Here is a 24,044-nt window from a genome sequence, read left to right on the forward strand (position 1 = left end):
CGTCAGGATATCTCTATTAAAAAAATCGGTCTATAAGTTGACCCTGCGGGCCAGCCCCAAAACTTCCCACTATTGTGAATACATTTTCAAGCTCTTCGAGCTCGCAAATACTTTTGTATGCCATTGTTTTGTAAAAAACCATTTTTTAGCATTTCTTTCTCCCACGATATCTCGCGAACGAATTAACCGATTTTGATGGTTGAGGCGGCAATCGACGCGTTTTGTTAAGTTATAAAGCTGATAAAATTTTGGATTCGATTTATCGAGTCGTTTTTGAGATATTTCAGGAAAAATAAAAAAATTTTTTTTTTTTAATTCTTTCGACAACGGTTTCTCTTGAACGAATGAACCGATTTCGATGGTTGAGGTGCCATTCGACGCGGCTTATAAAGCTCTAGAGCCCAGTCCATTTTGGAATTAATCCTTCGAGCACATTAAAAGTTATAAAAAAAAAACATTTTTCAAAAAACTTTATTTTTGGAATATCTCTGAACGAGCCCTACCGATCAAGCTCAATTTTCTCTCGGCTTCAAGATATTGACAATCCGCGTCGAATGACACCTTAAAGTTCAAAATCGGTTCATCCGTTCAAAAGATACAGGTATTTACATACGTACGTACGTACGGACGTACGTACGTACGAACGTACGTACGTACATACATACATACATACATACATACATACACTCGGACATCATCGTGAAATTAGTCAGAATAGCTCCCTCGGACCTCGAAACGTCGACATCTGATGGAAATTCGATTTTCGTAAATCGGACCGAAACCAATAACTTCCCGAATTTTTGAAAATTTACAATTTTCTTAGCGGGAAGTTAAAAAAAGTTATTTGCCATCGGGACAACCTGACGAGTTCCTGATCAGGACCTTATCTGGATATCCTTTAAAAAAAAAAGTTATCCCATCTCTTTAAATATTTCATTTACAGGTTAAAAATTAAAAAAAGTACAAAAGAATATTATATAAAAATCACGACAATCATTGTAGCACAGATTTTTTACTTCTTTATCAGTTATTCTTTGACATCATAATGAACATTATATTTACACTTTCAAGATCACATGTGTACGTCAGCCCAGTGGATAGCATCGAGGACTTTGAATCGAAAGGACGCAGGTTCGAGCCCAGCAGTTATCGGGATTTTTTCATCAATAAAAAATATGTTTACTTTCTCTAATTAATGCTCTCAATACAATAGACAACATTCTCGATCGAATAAAAATTCTCTTATTTTTTTTTTGCAATTTAATATTTTTTTAAAAATAATTACTAATAAGGTAATCCTGATAAGGATTTGATAAGGATATCCTGGTAAGGACCTGATAAGGCAATCCTGATAAGGACGTGATGAAGATATCCTGGTAAGGTCCCGGTAAGGCAATCCCGATAAGGACCTCATGGGTCTTAAGCGTTACATCCATGTCAGGATCCTCGTCAGGATACCCTGATCGGGACCTTTTTTGAAATAAGGTTAACCCGATAAGGACCTCGTCAGGCCCTTATGAAAAATTCTAGTCGGGATAATGCAAAGTATTATCGAATTTCATTGCATTAGACAAATTAATTATTAGAGTGGTCCAAAAAAAAAAAGTTTTTTGGCTATTATTCCAAAAGCTTCTCTAAGGTATAAAAAAAAAATCCCTCCAAAGCGCAGCTTGATATCTCAATTCTTCAAGAAGCTCAATACATTTATATTTTCCCATTTAAATAACACGAAAAAAATTTTTTTTTTACGTTATCATCCGGTAAAACGACGAAAAAATAATTTTTCTGTATTTTCCATCAATCATCCTTGTAGGAAATTTAATTCTCTACAAAAAAGTATTGAAATAGATTTTTCGTAATTCTAACGGTTAAAAAGTTATTGAGCTTTAAGTACTCGTTACTAAGTAAATTTGAAGGAAGATAATTTTAGAGCAACTCTTTAATGGAATTGACACCATTACTAGATAATTTATTTAATTTTTATAGATTTGAAATAATTTTAAACTTTTTGAAAACTTTTCTGGTGACTGCATGTATTTATTTCGAAATTAATCAAACTCTAAACTGTTTATAATAATTAAATAATTTAATAATCGTTTATATAATTATGAATAATTTTTCTTATTACATTTTGGAAATTTTTTCCTATGATCAGCAACTATTTGTAACAGATATTGTTTCTGTTCTTCACCTTTTCTCCCAAATTCATTAAATTTTTCAATTAAAGCTAGTACTTGCAGATAGATACTGAATTTAATTTTCTTCATATCTAATTAAATTTTCTTTTATTGCGAATATTTAAAGCTCAATAACTTTTTACCCGTTAGGATTACGAAAAAACTAATTCAATACTTTTTTGTAGAGAATTAAATTTCCTACAAGATTAATTGATTAAAAATTCAGAGAAAAATTTTTTCGTAGTTTTACTGAATTAAAACGTAAAAAAAAATTTTTTTTACGTGTTATTTAAATGGGAAAATATAAATGTATTGAGCTTCTTGAAGAATTGAGATATCAAGCTGCGCTTTGGAGGAAATTTTTTTTATACTTAAGAAAATCTTTTGAGATAATAGCTCTTGAAAAAAAAATAAAAAATGTTTTTTTTGGACCACTCTATTAATTATATATCTTTATGTATTTATATTTTAATACGATAATTAACATAATAAATTATTATTAAAATAAAAAAGTAACAAATTACTGTAAATAACTCCACAGCATCTTGATAATTTAAAAGTATATTCTTGTTACTGTTTCTCGAAATCATGAAATTGGATAATTTATAAATATGATTTAAAAATTAAGTAATGAATAAATCATTTAGTTTCTCTTATCCATTTTCTACAAGACAAATTTCTCTAAGAGAAAAGTTATAAACCGCATTATAAAACCACTTGTATTAATTTAACTTAAAAATATTTTTTTTTACAATAAGAACAAAATCGTTAAACTTTTAAATACTTTCTCGTAAATAAAATTATAATCAAGATATTCATTTCATCAACTGATATCGTATCATTGATAAAAGGATACAAGAAAACTGTTATTATAAATCATTTTTTTTATCATGTTGCTTACAGCTCATTATATTATTACCTTTTTTTATTTTTATTTAAAACTGGTTTTATTTAACATATTATTAATGGTACTAATATATCATTTTTCAGTAAACAATAATAACTTTTCCATAAAATCATCATTTATTATTTTAAAAATTTGTTTCTAATTTTTCAAATTAAGTGAAAAAAAATGATTATTTACTTATTAAACCAATTCCTAAATTAGGCCAATATACACTGGTCACAGAAATTAAGAGATAGAAAAAAAATCCGAAATTTTTAGGTGATTTTCAACATGCTGTAACTCGGTGAAAAATGGTCGTATAAAAAAACTAAAAAAAGCAAATTGTAGCCTCAAGTTTCTAGTTTTCAGATCTGGACTCCAAAATTTTTTATCATGTACGGTTCCGGAGTAATCATAAGAAAACCAACGAAATAAAAATTTTCAAAATTTTTGCTGGTCTTTCAATACCTCTATGGGCGACAATAAATTTTTTTGAATAATCCGACTGTTTGACTTTTCTCAGAAATTTTATGCCCTTTAATTTGGTGGCCTTAAAAAGTCTCTACGACGATTTGGCGCCGAGTTATCTCTGATCAAAGCAAAAAAGTCCATTTTGGCTTTGATAATCAATAACTCCGGATGTATTGGTCGTACAGAGAACGGAAGCAGGGTTTTGAAAACTGGAAAACATTCTCTATAAGGCAAAATTAGTGGCATTTGATAGAAAAATTTTTTTTAAAGCGATATTGTTTGGTAAAAAACAGGTCAAAATTCACAAATTTAAGGATATTCGGAAATCTTGCTATAACTTTGGATATAACGGATGAACAAAGGATATCTTCGACTTTTTTTCAACCTCAAAGTGTCCTGAAAAAACCCTGGAAATATCAAATCGCTGCGATTTTTCTTTCTTAGTGCCCCGAAGCTTTAAATTTATCGATTTTGTCAAAAATCACCATAATTGGTAGTTTCTCGGTTTTTGTTCATTTTTTCGATTTGAAAATGGTTTTTTTTACCGATAATCTTCATTTCTTAGATCAAAAAGATCGATTATCGAAAAAAATTTTGAAAAAAAATTTTTTTTTTCAATTTTTTTTTTTTGTTGTATCTGCAATGATTTATCATTGTTAAAAAAAATTCCTAAAATTTTTTTACCGCCGGCATTAAAGTTACCTAAAGCGTATGTTTGTTAAGTTGACGTTTAAAGCAGATGCAGCTACAGCGGTAAAAAAAATTTGAGGAATTTTTTTTGACAATGATGAATCATTGCGGATACAACAAAAAAAAAAAAAATTGAAAAAAAAAAATTTTTGAAAAAAAAAATTTTGAAAAAAAAAAATTTTTTTTCAAAATTTTTTTTTTTCAATTTTTTTCGATAATCGATCTTTTCGATCAAAGAAATGAAGATTATCGGTAAAAAAACCATTTTCAAATCGAAAAAATGAACAAAAACCGAGAAACTACCAATTATGGTGATTTTTGACAAAATCCATAAATTTAAAGCTTCGGGGCACTAAGAAAGAAAAATCGCAGCGATTTGATATTTCCAGGGTTTTTTCAGGACACTTTGAGGTTGAAAAAAAGTCGAAGATATCCTTTGTTCATCCGTTATATCCAAAGTTATAGCAAGATTTCCGAATATCCTTAAATTTGTGAATTTTGACCTGTTTTTTACCAAACAATATCGCTTTAAAAAAAATTTTTCTATCAAATGCCACTAATTTTGCCTTATAGAGAATGTTTTCCAGTTTTCAAAACCCTGCTTCCGTTCTCTGTACGACCAATACATCCGGAGTTATTGATTATCAAAGCCAAAATGGACTTTTTTGCTTTGATCAGAGATAACTCGGCGCCAAATCGTCGTAGAGACTTTTTAAGGCCACCAAATTAAAGGGCATAAAATTTCCGAGAAAAGTCAAACAGTCGGATTATTCAAAAAAATTTATTGTCGCCCATAGAGGTATTGAAAGACCAGCAAAAATTTTGAAAATTTTTATTTCGTTGGTTTTCTTATGATTACTCCGGAACCGTACACGGAGAGAAAAATATCGCCAGATTAAGTATACGTATCGCTATTTTGGCTATACGCTGTATAGTCATCTTACTTAACGATACGCCGTATAGCCAGTTCAGCTATACAGAGTATCCTCACAGTGGATCGTCAAAATGACGATCCTTATCCTTATTTTAGGCATTTCATGAATCGCTGACATGACTATTGCGCAAACTCTGTATTTAGGCATCCGGCAACCGAGAACGATGAAACGTATAGCCAATTTAGCTATACGGATCCTCACGCTGACGATACAGATACCTATTTCAACGAAACTACATTTCGTTACAAAGGCTATTTGTCGTATTTTTAAAGTAAATAAATGAATACTCATCCTAACCTAAATGCATGTCTTTAAATTAACGATGCTATAGATTGTTAAATTAACATATGAGTATTCTTAAACTAGGTATACGAATCGTTATTCTGACGATACTTCATATGAGGATACATTGGATAGTCATTCTGACGATATATTTTTCTCCGTGTACATGATAAAAAATTTTGGAGTCCAGATCTGAAAACTAGAAACTTGAGGCTACAATTTGCTTTTTTTAGTTTTTTTATACGACCATTTTTCACCGAGTTACAGCATGTTGAAAATCACCTAAAAATTTCGGATTTTTTTTCTATCCCTTAATTTCTGTGACCAGTGTATAATGAACTAATAAATATGTTAATTTAATTAGATTTAATTAAGTAATCAAAATTATACAATAAAAAAGGTTCTTTAAGTCGTTTTGACTCAACTTCAACCTTGAATAACTTTTGAAGCAGTGAATTTAGCCAAAATTGTTAAGAGACTATTTTTGTAGAGCATTTACATTAATTACAAAATTTCAAAATTGAACAATCGAATTGTAAAATCATACCAATGTTCAAGGCATGATTATAAGGAAACAGTTCATCTGACAAAAAAGTTTCACCAGACCTTTTTTGTAGAGCGTTAAATTTCCTACAAGAAATGTATCTGCAGATACTCATGAGTCTATTTTATTGATCTTGATTGTTTGAGAGTTATGAGACAAAAACCCGCTCATTCAAAAATTGCGATGATACACCTCTTAATATCAATATTAAGAGCTCAAATTTTCACAATAATTTTTTTTTGTTATTCCAAATAATATTTTCACAGTAACGTTAAAAAAAAAAGTAGTCGATTTTTTTGGCCCAGTCTAATAAATATAAATAATTGTTATAATTTATAAAATTATTCTCTTAATCACTAGAGCAAATTAAAGACTAATATGAAGTAATGAGTTAAAAATACGATTGGGCTATCCCAACGAATTTCCAACTGCGTCCGATGTGGCAAAACCAATAAAAGTTATTTATTCTTGTATTGGGCTATCCCAACGAGTTCTCAATTAGGTCCCACTCAGAAAAAACCGATGTCGGGACAATAATTAACACATTGAGATATCCCAACGAGTTCCCGAACGGGTTCCGACTTGGGTAGACCTACTGGGCATGCCACAACGATTCCCAATTGGGACCGAATATATGTATTGGGACAATTTCTATTCGAGAATAAGTCTATTTAAAGAAAAAAAAAAAAAAGATCTGTGCCGAGCAACAGCTGCGGCCATACTGAGGTAACTAGTTACCCCACGCCGAGAAAACGAATGCTCAAATCGCTTCCACGGGTTTTTTCGGCTTTCTATGCAGTGGAGTTACATCTCACACTTGTCTACGCCCAGCAGATTTCGTTACTTGCCCCGAGTAAAAACAGAATTCCGCCGCACCACCGCCGCAACACCGTTTCACGGCTTTTTAAGCGCCGCACCACCGCTGCACTACAGCCGAGACAATTCCGATTATTTTATGAATGCCGCACCACCGCCGCACCACCACCGTAACACCGCCGTGACAACTCAAGAATTTACCTACTCGCTGCACTACCGCCGCACCACCGCCGTGACGACGAAAGTTTTATCTATTCGCTGCACTACCGCCGCACCACCACCGTGACAACCCGAGTAAAAATGAAATTATTATTTTTACGAAAAAATTATAAACTTTTATCGATCGCCGCACCACCGCTGCACCACTACCGCACCATACCGCCGCACCACCGCTGCACCACCGCCGCACCATAGCTGTGATATTTTGTTGTAAATTATTTTTTATTAGTGATTTAAAAGTGATATATTCTTTTCAATCTCATATAGCACAAGTAAACTTAGTAGTCACTGTCGGTAGCGTAGCCTAGTCGTTAAAGCGTCAGTCTTTCGTGCGTAAGATCCCGAGTTCGAATCCTACTAAATCGTGTGCGTTTAGTTGATATTTATAGCGTTTTTTCCCTAAATTAAAAATTTCTACTCGGTTAGAAATTCATTTGATCACAAATCTGATTGATTTCCGCATCATTAAAAAAAGAAAAAACTACAAAAATTGAGTAAGTCTTTTTTTTTAATTTAGTTGAAATTTATATACATGGCTATGTATATATTGGAAATTTTAATATATGGCCATATATAATTCACTTTTACCGGACAATTAAATTTTCACCATAAACCGGGTAAATAACTTAATTAATCATAAGATATTTTGGCATATAAATGCCATTTTTTTGTGAAATCGGGGTTATGCTTAAGCATTGGTGCGGCGGTCGTGCAGCGGCGGTGCTGGCAGAATATATTTTTAGCGTGCGGCAGAATAATCCGCCAAACGGCGGTGGTACAGCGTATAACAGGGCTATGCTGCTACTCTGGTCATCCTTTTTAAGGGCGCCACTGGAAGTAATAACGGCCTCCCAGAACCGGATCTTAGATCATCAGGGTCGTTGTAAATTAATTAATTTCCCGAGTAGAATTAAAACTCATAGGTGGCCAGCCCGTAGCTAACAGATTTTAGTTATACCTCATCACTGCCTAATAGAATTGGCCAGCCATAACCTCACTATCTAACGCCATCTTAGCCGATGGCTGACTGATCAAAACAAGCCAGTGGATAGATTCAAACATATATCCAATAGCTAGGTTAAAACAATGAGGTAGTAAGTGTGCAATTATAAATAGCTAATCGCTGGCTAAAAAAAATGAGCTTATGACAAGATATGAAAAGTAGCCAGTGGCTAGCTAAAAAATATGAGTTCACGATGACTCGAAAATTGAAAAAAAAAAAAAAATTTTTTTTTTTTTTTTTTTTACACTGGCTTTACAATTTGTATTTAGATTAATTTTTTTATGAGTTTATCATCGAATTAATCGTGATGTCCAGTTGGTCGGTGACAGGAGTTGAACCCGGATCCTTGGGATGATGAGTCTCGCGTGTTATCCACTGGGTTGCTACTGCTCGTTGGAATCGACTACAATTTGATGATCCATATATGTTTTGTACAGTGCTATCTGTAACTAATGGTGACTAGACAACTATAAGATACTAGTGAGGTGAAATTTATTTTTTAAGCAGCTCCATCTATAGCTAATAATTACTGGACACCCATTAGATACTGGTGAGTTACATTTATATTTTTATGCAGCGCCACCTGTAACTATTAGCGACAAGATAACCATGAGATATGAGCGAGGTGAATTTTATTTTTTATACAGTTCCATCTGTAACTAATGTTAACTAGACAACCATGAGATACTGATGAGTTGCAGTTATATTTTTATGTAGCGTCGTCTATACTTATTTGAGGTTAGGTTAATTTATTGTTATTTACTAAGTTGATGCTTATTAAGCTGAGTATAAATTGGTTACAATATTATTTTACCTTCTAAATAATGGATCGTAAAATTTCGTGAGATTAAAAAAAATTTTTTGTTCCAAAAAGGTTTTTCTCGCTCCCAGAAAATTTTCATTTTCATTTCATGATGTAAAATTTTTCCTAGGACAAGTGAAAATTTTCTGCGTCAAGAAATCCTTTTTTTCTGTCTAGAACAATAAGTATTATCTAGATAAAAACCAATAACAAATCAGTAAATTCTTTTTTTTATAGCACCATCCGTAAATAATAAGTAGTGACCAGCCAGGAGTTTACAGTTAGCCATCTTTTGAATTGAAAATTTTGCTATCTATAAATAATCATTTTGAACCAGCTGTGAGGTAATGATTAGTCAGTGTTAGATTTCTATAGAGCGCCATTTGTAAATCATAGATAATGGCCAGCTATCAGTTTGTGGTAAGTCGTCTTTTGACTTGAAAACGACGCCATCTATAAAGAATTATTTTGAGCTAGCTGTGAGGTAATGATTAGTCAGCGTTAGATTTCTATAGAGCGCCATTTGTAAATCATAGATAATGGCCAGCTATCAGTTTGTGGTAAGTCGTCTTTTGACTTGAAAACGACGCCATCTATAAAGAATTATTTTGAGCTAGCTGTGAGGTAATGATTAGTCAGCGTTACATTTCTATAGAGCGCCATCTGTAAATCATAGATAATGGCCAGCTATCGGCTTGTGGTAAGTCGTCTTTTGAGTTGAAAACGACGCCATCTATAAATAATTATTTTGAGCTAGCTGTGAGGCACTAGTGAGTCAAGATTTCATTCTTGTACAGCGCCATCTGTAAATAATAAATATTGTTCACTCACGAGATATCGGTGAGCTAAAAATATTCTTGAAACAAAAATTAGCCAACGGTGAGCTCGTTATTAGCTAAATCTGCTAGCTAGTAATGCTGAGCTAGTGACTGGCTCTAAACTCATCTTCATTAGCCAGAATTCTACTCGGGTTGTAAGAGAAGGAAGAGGGAGGATAATTTATAATTATTAACACTTTATTTAAATCATAATTTTAACCTTTATTTATATGACTTTATAAACCTTCTGTCCTTGTAACACTTATAAACCTTATTAACCCTTATTAACTACCGTCAACTACCTTTGACGTTTTCTTTTAAAACTTATTCTCGTCAACTACCTTTGACGATTTCCTAAACCTTTATTAAGCCAACTACCTTTGGCATCACACACACACTCACACTGAGTCCCTTGGACTTATTATACACACACACGCGACTTAACTAAACCTTAACTTAATCCTCCACGCGGTCACCAAGACCCTCTACGTGGCTAAAACCTTATAATTATTCCCGCGTGGTCCCCTGGACCCTCTACGCGACTTTTACCTTAGCAATTAATTCATTCACGCGGTCACCTTGACCCTCAACGTGATTTTAACACTAACAATTTTAGTATCACTAACACTATTTTCACTTTTAACCCACACATTCTTTTAACAATTTTCCTTTTACCAATATTAAAATCCTCCAATTCAATTCACCGTTTAAAATTACAAATCAATTATATACAACCAATTAACCGTCCTTCATTAACAATAAAATTAGTTAATTAAAATTTAGTTTAAAGATATTATTATTAATTAATTAATTTTTAATTAACTGTCTCACTATTACTTTTATTTCCATTTTAGTAATCATCTGTAACCACAATAAATTAAGTATGCGTCACTGACTACTTTTGACTTTCCTTGATTCTTTTCTGTTCTGTTCAGACACTTGATTTTCTTTTATTGTTATTAACTTAAATTACGATAATTTATTAATTACTATTATTTAATAATTTTAATTATTGATTAATTAAATTTTATCTCAGACTTTTCGCGTCTGTTAACTTTGTCTTATTTACTTATTTAACGGTCTCTTTATAAATTTAAATTATTTATTTTAATTAATTTACTTAATTTTATTTATTTATTTTAATTAATTACTTTTACTTAACGCGGACTTGACCACGAAATTTCTAGCTTGTGTTGTCACACAATAGGCCTGGAATCATGAACGACGCGCTGGATCCGGCTGAAGGGCCTGGATCTGGTTAGACAAACGTCTGGCTTAAATTAATTTTAACAAAATTATAACTAATTAATCTATTACGGGCCTAGACGCGGATTACCCCGACGAACGACTAAGTATTTACGTGAATTAAATTAATATTCTGGCTTGGGCCTAGAACAATTCATTTCATTAATACCTGATTTTATTTTTGATGTTTTCCAGTGGCTTTGTCTCCGTCTGGTGGTTCGTCTCGTCAGGTTCCTTTAGCTCTCCGTCTCGTTTGTCAAAGTTCCAAATTTACTTGTACTCTACTGCGTTAATTCAGCGTCTCAATCCTCGGTGGTCTGTCCGGTTGTGTGTGTAGGTCTTGATGGTTACCCGGCCCTGCCGGTTCTGCCTTTGTACGTCTTGATGGCTACCCGGCCCTGCCGGTTCTGTCTGTCCTCTGCTGCTGTCTTACATTTTTAATAATTTCGCTCGAGTGTCTTCGGTTGTTATCGGAAAACCACTCCTCTACTAATTTATGATTGGGCCTAGCGTAAGAGTATTTTCAATCAGCACGCCCGGCGACAAGTCGAAAAACTCATTAAATTGCTCGTTTGGGGTTGCGGGCAGAGTAAATGACCATCAGCGAAAAATCGCGATTTTGGTCAATAAAATAACTCAATTTTCCCTGTTACAAGCGGTGGTGCGGCGGCATGGTGCGGTAGTGGTGCAGCGGTGGTGCGGAGGTCGATAAAAATTTATAATTTTTTCGTAAAAATAATAATTTCATTTTTACTCGGGATCTAATTATTTATACCACAATTGGAATCAAGAATTTATGTATAAGTAATATGGATTGTATTGTTTCTTGTATACTCTATTTTCTGAAGATGCTTGTGTAAATTATTGGAACGCTGTCAGTAATAGTAACATTCACTTTACTTAATCCCTGACGTACGTAACTTTTAAATAAAAATTTACCACTAATTTATTTTTACGTACAACTTTTTATTTTTCATTGTCTGCATTCTTCATTGTTACATAATTTATAAAAATGTATGTATCGTTGTAATAATTTATTTATGGTTAAAAAAAAAACAAGTAGCTTCAAATGTTGGGAATGACAATGGCTATAGAATAATTAATTACGAGTTAAAATAAATCTGTACTTTTCAAAGAAGTTTAGATTTTTTTTTTCATGAGTTATAAATAATTATAAACTTTTTTTTAAAATAAATGTTTTATTTATTAGGCATTGTATCGTATGATGAAACAATTCATTTATTTTGAGCTGATCATTATTACGAAATAAAAATAATTTTAGAACGCGCTATTTAATATTTATTTGATATGCAATTTTTAGAACAAGTAAAATTTATTAATAAATAAAAAAAGAACTTTGTACTACGTCTCCGGGTGTCATTAAAAAAATATAATTCAAATATTGAATATATATGTCTAAGCTATAACGTTGTCAGAAAATTGAACGATAGACGGTTACGAAACCGTCAACGATTCGCTCAATGGTTAGCTCTTACGTGGCTCTCGAGGGTTGTAAGAAAGCCTGTCGAGTTCAACTTACACTACACGGATTCTAGATTCTACGCATTAACTATCATACATACAATCACGTGACGTGGCTCTTACATGACGCTACTATTTGCATGATTATATTTTAATTCATCAATAATTTCTAGTTGACAAAAAAAATATTCTTATTAATAATTGTCGTAAAAAAAAAATCATTTTTGCGTCTATATGTGGAATTAAAAATAAATTATTCATACAATATAAACCTTTACGTGATTTATCAGCTTGGTTGTCTGGACGTAAATAAATTTATAATTAACGACAAAAAAGAAATCATTAACTTTTGAAAATGAAATAAAAATTGTTGTATTGTTTTTTTATTAGTAATTAAATGGAATAGTTGATTAATAGTATAGTTTAAATTGAAGGACTGGTAATATTTTTTTATAAAAATTTCATTTTTTAAATTTTTCAAAAAAATTGTACACGAAATTTAAAAAAAGAAATTTTATTAATGAGATTATTGACATTAATGATCGGTTGGGGATTATAAACTATAATATTTTCTTCTTGATAACCATTTTCATTTTGACATTGACGCTGATGTTCGTTTTTACCCCTTGACTATTTACTGGGTGAAAGTTCAAATTTCCGTCCAGCCCATACAACTTGGTGAAAAATGGATGGATGACCTCACTTCACTGACGTCCTTACTTTTCAGCATACTTAGAATATCGCATGGGAGTGACGATAAAACACACTTTACATACCCGTAATTTTTTGATTATCAAAACAAATTTTCAACGAAATTTTTTATTTTAGATTTAGATTTAGATTTTGTTTATTTTATGTCAAGGCACAGGCCAAATGGCAATGTCAATTACAAATTGATTACATATGAATAAGTATATAATGTTATATAGTAGTATACTTAGTATATAAGTATATTAAACGTTAGAATGTTCGTTAACGAATATTTTTACTCATAGTAAACTCGATTCAAAGATTGAATCTGAATGATGTTAAAATTTTAGGGACCGGCTTTTAAATACCTTGCAATACTTGTAAATTAAAGTAGTAATTCCTATTTAATGATTTAGTATGTCAGGGAGGCGATTATGTGTCCAATTAAATATTTGCACTTGAGTATCATTAATTAGCTATTTATGGTCAGTCTGATCCTACCGATATATTATTACTGTGCGTGCGTGTTTACTAATTTAACGTATGATCTTGAAAGATTACTTTTAGTGTCATTAAATAATTGTGTGCATTTTATTTTGCGTCTTAGACGCGATGAATATCTATCACAGCACATGCGTAATGTAGGATGGCTAAAGTTACGGAATCGAAGATTATACCTCATTGCGTGTGAGTTTCATAAAGTGTTGTGTCTTGGGAGACCTAGTCTATTTAATCATCACCTAAAACTTAGATCTAATGTAATTTCATGTAGAAATCCATTGCGAACGGATACACTTCAGGTCCCTTTTGCACATACAACTTGTTATCAAAAATCTTTTATTGTAGTGGGTTGTATTTTTTAGAACTCACTTCCATTTGAGATTACGTCATCAGAATCACTAGATCTATTTCGTCAAAGATGCTTTAACTATTTGGAAGAACTATTTAATCCATTTGGAAGAATCGAATGAATTATAGATAATAATAATTTTTATTAATACTTTAGTATTTCTTGTGTTTATAGTATTAATATTGTCTATTCATAAGTATGAATTATGAGTATGGAGCTGTTAAAAGTGTGTTGGCCTGAATTGAGTTGATTCTGAGCTTTGAGTTTTGAGTTGAGTTTGGGTTATGGGGTATATGAGTTATAAATTATAAAAATTATAAATTATAAATTTAAGCTTTTTCACTACATGTATTAATTATTTTATATATCATCGAAAGAGGTCGAACCTTACGATTGAAAATAAAATAAAATAAAAATAAATAAAAAATAAAATGGTGGGAGTCAACTCTAATAAATATGCATACCTAAATACATCATAAAAGTAATGTAAATTAATTTTCTTGTTTTTTCAGGTTCAAATTAAAATTACAGAACCGAAATAGAGAGTGAGCCAAAATTTGATAAGACACAATGCCGACGGTATTTTTAGCCCGATTGCCAGTACCTAGTTTTCGTGTTTATACAGCAATTAGTATTGCTATATTTTCATGCTCCATATATTATGCAGCCCAAATAATAAAAGATCCTGGATGGCGTTCAAATCATACAATTTTTACTCCCGGCGATGATCACAGTAATGGAACCAAAACTGCCAATGGAAATGATTCGAGGAAAACAAGTATGCACTTTAAAGAACTTCTTGCCTGTATTATTCAAGAACCCGTTTGCTTTTGGGTAAGTTTTTTTTTTTAATTCATTTATCCATATTTACTAATCTTTATTTTAGCTTAAATTTAAAAAAAAAATAATCAACACATAACGTTTAATAAAAAATTTACACTTGTGGTTAAAAAAATTTTTGATAATTAAATAAACTTTATTTATTAATTTATCATTTATAAAACACGACAACTCAACTAATTACAAAAATTAAGGTAATATAAAATCTCGCTCATCTACATCATCGTCTTGTCCCGCATTCGTAAAAAAAAAAATGTTGGAAAAACCAAAAGTGCACACCTCAATCACTCATTTTATTTTTAATCATTACTTTTATTATATAATATTAATGTATTTTTTTTTTTTTATTAAGAACTTTTATTCAACTTACAAATTATCAATGTGATTTTTTATTTCTTATTTTCAGTTTAATATTTTTTTAATAACATTTTTTCTAAATATTCCGCCTTTTGTCTTAGATGTCACTACTTTTTTTTCAAACATATTAATACGCTAGTGCTGCCACCAGTAGTTGATAAAGAGAAACAATGAAAAAAATAACAACAGTAAAAATAGCAGCTAAATTTTTCACGAATCATCACTTTTACGTCGTTAATTAATTACAATTAAACTAAAAGGATTCATATAGTAATTTTCATAAGGGTTCTTGTGATGAAAAATACAAAGACAATAAAAAAAAAGTTAGGCCGATTAATGGTGTCTATTGAGAGTTATCGTGCTCACGAAGATTCATACGTAACAATTGACAGCACTAGTTTCTTGGATTAAAATAATTAATTTAAAATCAATGAATTAACAAATCGACTCAACGTTGGGTTTAAATTATTCCTTAATAAATTATCTGCATGCGAGTACACAATTTAATAATTTTTTGTGCTATGAAAAGGGTGTAGAAATGTTTTTGTATGAGAGAAATTGTCAACAAGGAAGAACCGTCAGTAAAGCACCCCTAGCGCTTTTGCGCTTGAGGTGTGCAATATAATAGTATCTACAACTCGTGGGGTGTTGTCGATTGACCCCGAGAGCAAGCAAAGTGAACGCACTCATTCGCTCTCATTGGCAATCACAACTTACAGCCCTAGTTGCACAGTATACTATTAATTAGTTAGATTCTATCTCATACATACAAATTTATTTAAATTTCAATGACAGTTATCCTCGAAAATAAAAAAAATTTTAACAGCAGAAAAATTTGGAAAACAAGTAGACGCCTCACAATAGTCATTTAATTTCGAAGTGAAAATAAACTGGGTCGCTGAATTTTAGAGAGAAATTAAAAAATAAAATTTTGCTACCATCACACCACTGTTTATGTCAGCATTTGACGTCAAAAAAATAGAAAGAAATTAAAAAAGAGGTGTGCGAAAAAGCCTTCTGGGTGCAGCACCGGTAAAAGGCCCATAACAGAACATATTTAGATATTTAGAAAAATACCACGCATGCACACTTGTTGAGACGAATGCCCCTACATATTTAGGCTGAAAATTAAAGAAAATGCGATTTAATTTTTCCTTAATTATAATTAAACGACACAAAGTTAAACATCGATTTTCAATAGCAAATCCTTCTAGGGCAAAACGAGTCTTGAGAAAAAAAAAAAATGAGTTAAATAATGGATTTTTTTTCGAGATATCAAGCTAAAAAAATTTTTTCACTACCCCGTGTAAAAATAAGTCGTTCTAAAAAGATTCCAAAAAAGTTCCGCATGTCGAACTTTTAAACATGAGACAGATTAGAACTTCGAATGGAACTTTTTTGGAACGTTAGTAATTTTGATAGTAAAAAAAAGTTTTTATGAGCAAATTTAGAGTAAAAAAAATACGTTCTTTGAACTTTTTTGGAATTTTTTATGGACGTTTTTTTTAGTTCTATAAAAAATTCACAAGTAGTGATTTTTGAACTATTTTGGCATGTTTTTAGAACGTCTTTATCCTACAAAAGATTAGTCCATAAAAAAGTCAAAAGTGCTGATTCTGAACCATTTTTGAATGTTCTTGGAGCGTCTTTTTTAGCTTCCGAAAAAAGTCAAAAGTGGTGATTATGGAACTTTTTTGGAATGTCCATATAAAATTCCAAAGAAATTCCAAGAACGTCCTTCTTTGACTCTAAATTCGCTCATAAAAACTTTTTTTTTACCATTAAAGTTACTAATGTTCCAAAAAAGTTCTAATTTGTAGAAGTTCCACATGCAGAACTTTTTTGGAAAAGGAAGTATACTTGACGGGAAAATTTTTTCATTCATTTTAATGATTTTCTTGTTTCTATTGCACTAAATTATTTTTTCGAAAATTGCAGAAATAATCCCTATTACTTTATTTGTACAATGGTGCATAATTAAATATGGTTTTGTGTACTAATAAAACGATAATAAAAATAATAGTTGTAGAAATGAGGCGAAAAAAAATTTTCGATAGTAAAGCACTAATGCTTCGCATTATGAGTCATGCAAAAATTTAAATAAACGAAATTTATTATTGATTAAAAAATCTATGCAAATTTAATTTTTTAATTTGATTATACATGTTAGTTTATTTGATATAAGATTCATACACAACAAGTTAGACTTGTGGGATAGCACTCGACGACTCGTTGACTCAATTTAAATAGCAAGCAGTTCAAGGTCAGTTTTCTCAACTCGGTTTTAAACTTATGTATTAAATAAAAAAAAAAATACTTGATGATACGTTGTAAGCCGATACTCATCGTAGTTATATATAATGTAATATAAGACTTTTTTAATTTATTCAGATAATAAGTATAAGCGTTCATTACATAGTATACCTAGAGCCACATGTTTTTATTATTACTTTTTCTGAGTTGAATTACTATTAGATGATGAGTACGTGTGTCAAGCGACATTTCTTGTGTGGGCATTATTTGAGGTTGTCAGATTTATGATTGATATAAATTTATATTAATAAATGTTAATTAATATACACAAGACAATAAGTATATTTTTATTTTAGCTTACGTGTAATTTTATTGCAAAATCATTGTGTGACTTATTCATTTCATTTTGTAATAGTAAAAAGTATATTATTATGGTTTTTAAATTTACATTTTTTTTTCTATACATTGATACGGTTTACCTGGACGGTGAACTATTTTAATATCAATTTTTAAAATTGAAATTATTTATAAAAGAACAAGTTTTTTTACTGAAGGGACGTCACCAAAATTAACCCGAGTCAAAGAATTGATTCTCTGTGATTTTTTTTTTCTCCCCTGCTGATGATAATATTTCCTGCATTACACGTCAATAATATTAAAAGAGAATCAAGTAAAAGATTTTCTCGATTCTCTTTTAACCCACCTTTATTTTCTTCTATTAAAAATTAATTTTTTAGAAAATTTAATTTTAGTTAATTACTAATCTTAAATTTTGGAAGGAGAGAGTAGAAGGAAGTAGAGAAAGTGCAGATGAAGTGCATTAAGTGGTCATTGGGGCTGGATGTATGGACGCCGGATTATATAGTATATAAGGAAACCGAGAGGACGTGGATTTCGATAGAGGCAGGAAAAAGAGTGGCAAGATTTGAGGATAAGATAAGGGAGAGAGACAAAAGGCTACTGGTAGCATGCTTAGAAGAGAAGGAAAGAGGAGGGTCGAGAAGGGAGAGGGACGAGAGAGAGGACTTCTATAGGAGGAATGGGTACAGCGGGGAAGAGGTTAAACGAATAAGATGGGAAAACGGAAAAATGGAAAAGCTAGTGGAGAGAAGGGGGAAGGGTAGACAAGGACTTTGGATGTACAATAGGACAATGGAGTCAAGGTATAACGAAAGGTATAAGGAGATCATGAAGAATGGTAGGCCGGAATATTTAAGGAAAAGGGGAGAAAAAGGAAGCCAGAAGTTGGTGGCTAGGGTGAGGTGTGGTAATATGGAGGAGAAAAATAGGTACTGGAAAATGGAGGAGAAAAGAAGGTGTCAAATCTGTGGGGGAGAAGGAAAAATAGAACACCTAATGGAACACATGGGATGGGAAAAAGAAGGGGAAATAGGAGAACTGTTGGATGAAGGAGGTCGGAAAAGGGCGGTAGAGTGGGTAAATAGAACAGAGGAGCTAAGAGAAGGGAAAGAGAGTGTTTAGGGAAATTAATTTAGTTGTAAGAGCTAAGTCCACAAACCTGGCCATTAGGCCGTTGTGTATTAATAAATAAAAAACAATAATAAAACACTAATATTAAATTTTAATTAATACTAAATATTTAAAAAAAAGGCCATTCGGCAGACGAAATGGAAGGTAGATTTTCCAATTAATCTATATAAAAAGTTTCATACATACATATCTTGTGATACATGTTAGTGTATAGTCATGATATGAAATTAGGCTCGTTTTCTAAGAGTGAGAGTAAAAAAAGACAACGACTATTTTCGATAGAGAACTTCAGATAGTTGATTTGACAAAACATTATATAGGTAATGTACTAAACTAACCTTCACGTAAACAAAGTATAGAAATTTTAATTAGTATGAGATCATAATTGTAATTACTATTACGATGGCAAGATCAGTTATAATTATAGAACGTACAGGTATGATTGAAACAGCATAAATAATAAAAAAAATACTTTTAAAATATAAAATAGCAGTGAAATTTACAGGTTATTTTGTTCACACTATAATACAACTGACAAAATTGTATTATAATGGGAAATGCATAAGTTATGTGAAATGAAAACAATATTTTCAACAATTTTTGATTCCATTAAAATTTTTAAGGCTATCAAATTATTGGAAGAAATGGTCAAAACATTAAGTTTAAGGTCTTTAATTAAAGCTTATTAGACAAGCTTTCAAATACTTTTTACTGGAATTGTCTATCAGTTTTAGTTTTAATGTTATATGAACTTCAACAGTGAATAAAAACTGATTTTTTCGAAAACTCGTGGAAATTTCAAACAGCCATAACTTCACAACTATTCGAACGATTCACAGCCCATCTTTGAACTTGATCAAGATAATCGCCTATAGAATAAGTGTGGAAAATTTCATTAAGATCCGATAAGAACTGTAGGTGCTATCGTAATGACAAGACCAGTTATAATCATACGTCGTAGAGGTACATTTGATACATCATAAGTTATAAAAGAAATACTTTTAAAATATAAAATAGCTGTGAAATTTACAGGTTATTTTGTGCACAATAAAATACAACTGACGAAATTTGATTATAATGGGAAATGCATAAATGATGTTGAATGAAAACCATATTTTCAACATTTTTTGATTCCATTAAAATTTTCAAGGCTCTCAAATTATTTGAAGAAATGGTCAAAACATCAAGTTTAAGGTCATAAATTAAAGCTTATTAGACAAGCTTTCAAATAATTTTTACGGAAATTATCTATGAGTTTTAGTTTTAAAGTTATATGAACTTGAAAGTGGATAAAATTTTTTTTTTTTGAAAAATCGTGGGAATTTGAAACAGCCATATCTTCTAAACTAATCGAACGATTTAGCCCATCTTTGAACTTAACCGTGGTAATCACCCATAGAATAAGTGTAGAAAATTTCATTAGGATCCGATTAGGATTCTAGGCGCAATCGTGTTCTCAAAACTTGGTTCTATTACATATATATATATATATATATATATATACATATATAAATTTTTCAACGAATGGTATTTTCGAACTCAACTCAACTAATTATGATAGGTTGTGACAAAATTCCTTGAAAAATCGACCATGAGGACAAATACAATACCTAGATTTTTAAAAAAATCTACCTAAAAATATGCCCAAATTATAAGTATTGTTTAAGTATAATTTGAATATCTTATTAGAGTTACATCAAAAGTATACTAAATACAAAGGATATTTTGAATATTTTTTAATAAATAAAAATTTTTAAATTGAGTTTTTAAGAACGAAGGAGAATTTAAAAGCGGATTTTTGTACATAAATTTATGTTCCAAAAATGAAAAATTTCGAAAAAAGAACGCTGAACAGCTCATAGAAAACTAAAAAAAGTATTAAAAAAACGTGAAAAGAATAATGTAAGAGCATCAAAAGAAAAGTAAGGAGAACGTAGAAGAATCAAAAACATATTTTTAATAACTTGGATTGGACTGCATAGATTGGTTTTTACCGGGCACTCAGCTAATGATCCATTAGACCCGGGCCCACTGAGGACAATTTTATAGTCATCGGAGAAGATCGCGGTCCTAGCGATCATCGTTATTAGGCCTTGCTTTTTGCCGATCCACCTAACGACGAACTTAGCAAGCCCACTGTCCTTCCGACAACTATTTATAATTTGACTATTGTGGTTACTATTGTTTGAAAGTTTATAGGTGGAGGAGAAATAGTTTTAATTTCGGTGATTTCCCGCATCGAGTCCAAGGAAACATGTCGTGGGGCACAGCCGCTGTAAGGAGTCCCCCTTGGTTCAGGAAGAACTGGGACTTAGCGTTAGCGAAGCCCATTGTCGTTGTCCCATCGCTATGAGTCCTACTCTTCAGCTACCGTGGCCATCTTCACGTCGTGTCCTTGTCATCGGGGGGTCTTGTCATCCGAAATTATGTCTCCTAGGAAGTTAATGTGGGTGTTTTATGGTCTATCCTACAGAGCCCACTATGTAGGATAAGGCACTTATACAATGGAGGATGCCTATTGTCCAAGAGCAACACTGGTGGAGGAGGACTCCCTCTATTATTGCTTTGACACGTTGGCTTACATCGAAGCTAGAGGCTCTGCGAATGTTTGGGCCTCTGCCTCCACCAATGCTCGGCCAATACAGGTGTTCCTCTTTAATAAGAAGCCCCACCTGCCCGCCCAGTCATTGAGGCAGCAAAGCCCTGCAGATTCAATCGAATTTTTGTGTTCCGCTATCATTTTGTAATGAAATCGGCACTACTTTAACTTGCTCGAAAAACTGTCAGTATTCCCCCACCAGGGGCTGCCAATGTAATGCACATAAATATTATTGTGAAAATGAAATTCATTGGTGCATGTCAGAATCGAACTTGGTCCAACGCTTTGGTAAGCCAGTACCTTGTCCGATAGGCTATTGCCATCCCCTTATTATAAGAGCTTAAGAGAACCAAAATAAAACTATAAAACGTCGACATACATATATTGAATGTATCGATTATAATTAAATAGAAAATATTAACAACGGAATTAAACGGAATTTTATTAGGGGAGGGAGGAGCAAAAGGGGGTAGGGTTAGCAAAACGGGGTACCCCCAAAATTTCATAAAAAAAAAATTTTTTTTTTTTCGTCTAATTACTATAAATCCGATATATTTGCGCATTTTTAGCCCTACGCATGACACCTGGGGCAAAATGGACGAGCCGAAAATTATGAAAAATTGATTTTTTCAAATTTTTATCGTCAAATTAAAAAAAATTTAATATATTAATCCATTTGTCGGCTAATTTTCTACAGCTGGGGCAAATTTAGCCACTAAAAATATTCGGAAATAATATTTTATTTTTTAATTGATAGAATTTTTTAAATAATGCAAAATAATCTGTAATCTAAAAAATCAAAAAAAAAACGTATTTTGGGTTCAAAATAATCAAAAATAAGAAATATAGAATTATTATTTATAATAAATAACAATTAGTAATTAAGCTAATCGAGGGGGAACGATTTATTACACCTAAAAAATATTTTTTTGAGTAATATAAAACCAAAAATAGTTGTCAAGAGAAAGAAATACATTTTTAATGATGAAAACAATTTAAAAAAAAAAGAAAAAAATTATAAATTTTTGAAGGGGGGCCTCTCTGCTCCACAAAAAAATTTTTTTTTTGCCTTCGTATCCACCAATGATGTGAAATATAATTTTTCGTTATGTATATAATATATAAAAAAATTTCAAAAAATTTTTTTTTTCAACTTTTTTTAAGGGTACCTCATTTTGCCCGCCAAAAACAAAAATTTTATTTTGCAACGGCAGCTTAAAATTTTGTCTATTTACCTTGAATACCATTAAAAAAAAATCGGTCTGTCAGTTGACCCTGCGGGCCAGCCCCAAAACTTCCCGCTGTTTTCGAGCTCGCTGAGCTCGAAAACATTATTGTGAATATATTTTCGAGCTCTTCGAGCTCGCAAATACTTTTGTATGCCATTGTTTTGTAAAAAACCATTTTTTAGCATTTCTTTCTTCCACGATATCTCGCGAACGAATTAACCGATTTTGATGGTTGAAGTGGCAATCGACGCGTTTTATCAAGTTCTAAAGCTGGTCGAATTTTGAAATTGATTTATTCAGCCGTTTTTGAGAAATTTCAAAAAAACCAAGGAAAAAATTTTTTTTGAATTCTTTCGTCAACGGTTTCTCTTGAACGAATGAACCGATTTTGATGGTTGAGGTGGCATTCGACGCGGCTTATAGAGTTTTAGAGCTGATTAGATTTTGGAATCAATCCATCGAGCAAATTGGAAGTTATCCAAATAAAACATTTTTGAAAAAATTTTATTTTTAAAATATCTCTGAACGCACCCTACCGATTAAGTTCAAATTTCTACGGCCTCAAGACATTAACAAGCCGCGTCGAATGACACCTCAACGATCAAAATCGGTTCATCCGTTCAAGAGTTATGAATATTTACATACATACATACGTACGTACGTACGTACGTACGTACGTACACACATACATACACTCGGACATCATCGTGAAATTAGTCAGGATAGCTTCCTAGGACCTCGAAACGTCGACATCTGATGGAAATTCGATTTTCGTAAATCGGACCGAAACCAATAACTTCCCGAATTTTTGAAAATTTACAATTTTCTTAGCGGGAAGTTAAAAAAAAAGATTTAGCGTATTTTAGTCCTCGAAAACTTAGTATTTCCTTAAGTACCCTCTTTTGCCCCCCCCCCCTCCCCTATATGGCAATATTAATATAATGATAAATAGTTCAAACCAATTGATTACGTATTTGAAAATATATTTTGTTTACATTAATAAATTGTATGCCCAAATAACTCAAAATCATTGTGATTAAAATTTTTAATTTAATAATATAAATATTCAAGTTATGGAGGTCTTTGTCCATTGAAATTAATAAAAAAATAATTCACTTCATATTCTAGTAGAAAATTTAATCAAATATCGAAAAATGGTTTTAAATATAAATACCTGGAGGAAATAATAATTTATATTTATATAGAAAGTGTCTACTTCAGTCCTGAATTATACATTTAGATCCAGTTTTTCCATTACATATTTAGATCTACGTGATCACAGCTATAAAAAATCAAATTATATGAAACTATAAAAATTAAAAATTTCAGTGTTAAAATAAATATTTATATTAGGGTGCTTCATTT

The 24,044-nt window shown here is 31.5% G+C and overlaps 1 protein-coding gene across 5 annotated transcripts in view; it reads left to right on the forward strand.

The window, feature by feature from the left end:
* The window catches only part of LOC130663154 (E3 ubiquitin-protein ligase AMFR-like), a 101,625-nt gene that overhangs the window by 18,272 nt on the left and 59,309 nt on the right, over nt 1-24,044 (forward strand). For all 5 annotated transcript variants that reach the window (XM_057462261.1, XM_057462294.1, XM_057462277.1 and 2 more), the window contains exon 3: nt 14,423-14,744. In XM_057462261.1, the coding sequence (XP_057318244.1) occupies nt 14,481-14,744 (264 nt within the window). In that variant the 5' untranslated portion in view covers nt 14,423-14,480. The remainder of the gene's footprint in view (nt 1-14,422; nt 14,745-24,044) is intronic.

Source organism: Microplitis mediator, chromosome 1, assembly GCF_029852145.1.
Source record: "Microplitis mediator isolate UGA2020A chromosome 1, iyMicMedi2.1, whole genome shotgun sequence".
NCBI lineage: Eukaryota > Metazoa > Arthropoda > Insecta > Hymenoptera > Braconidae > Microplitis > Microplitis mediator.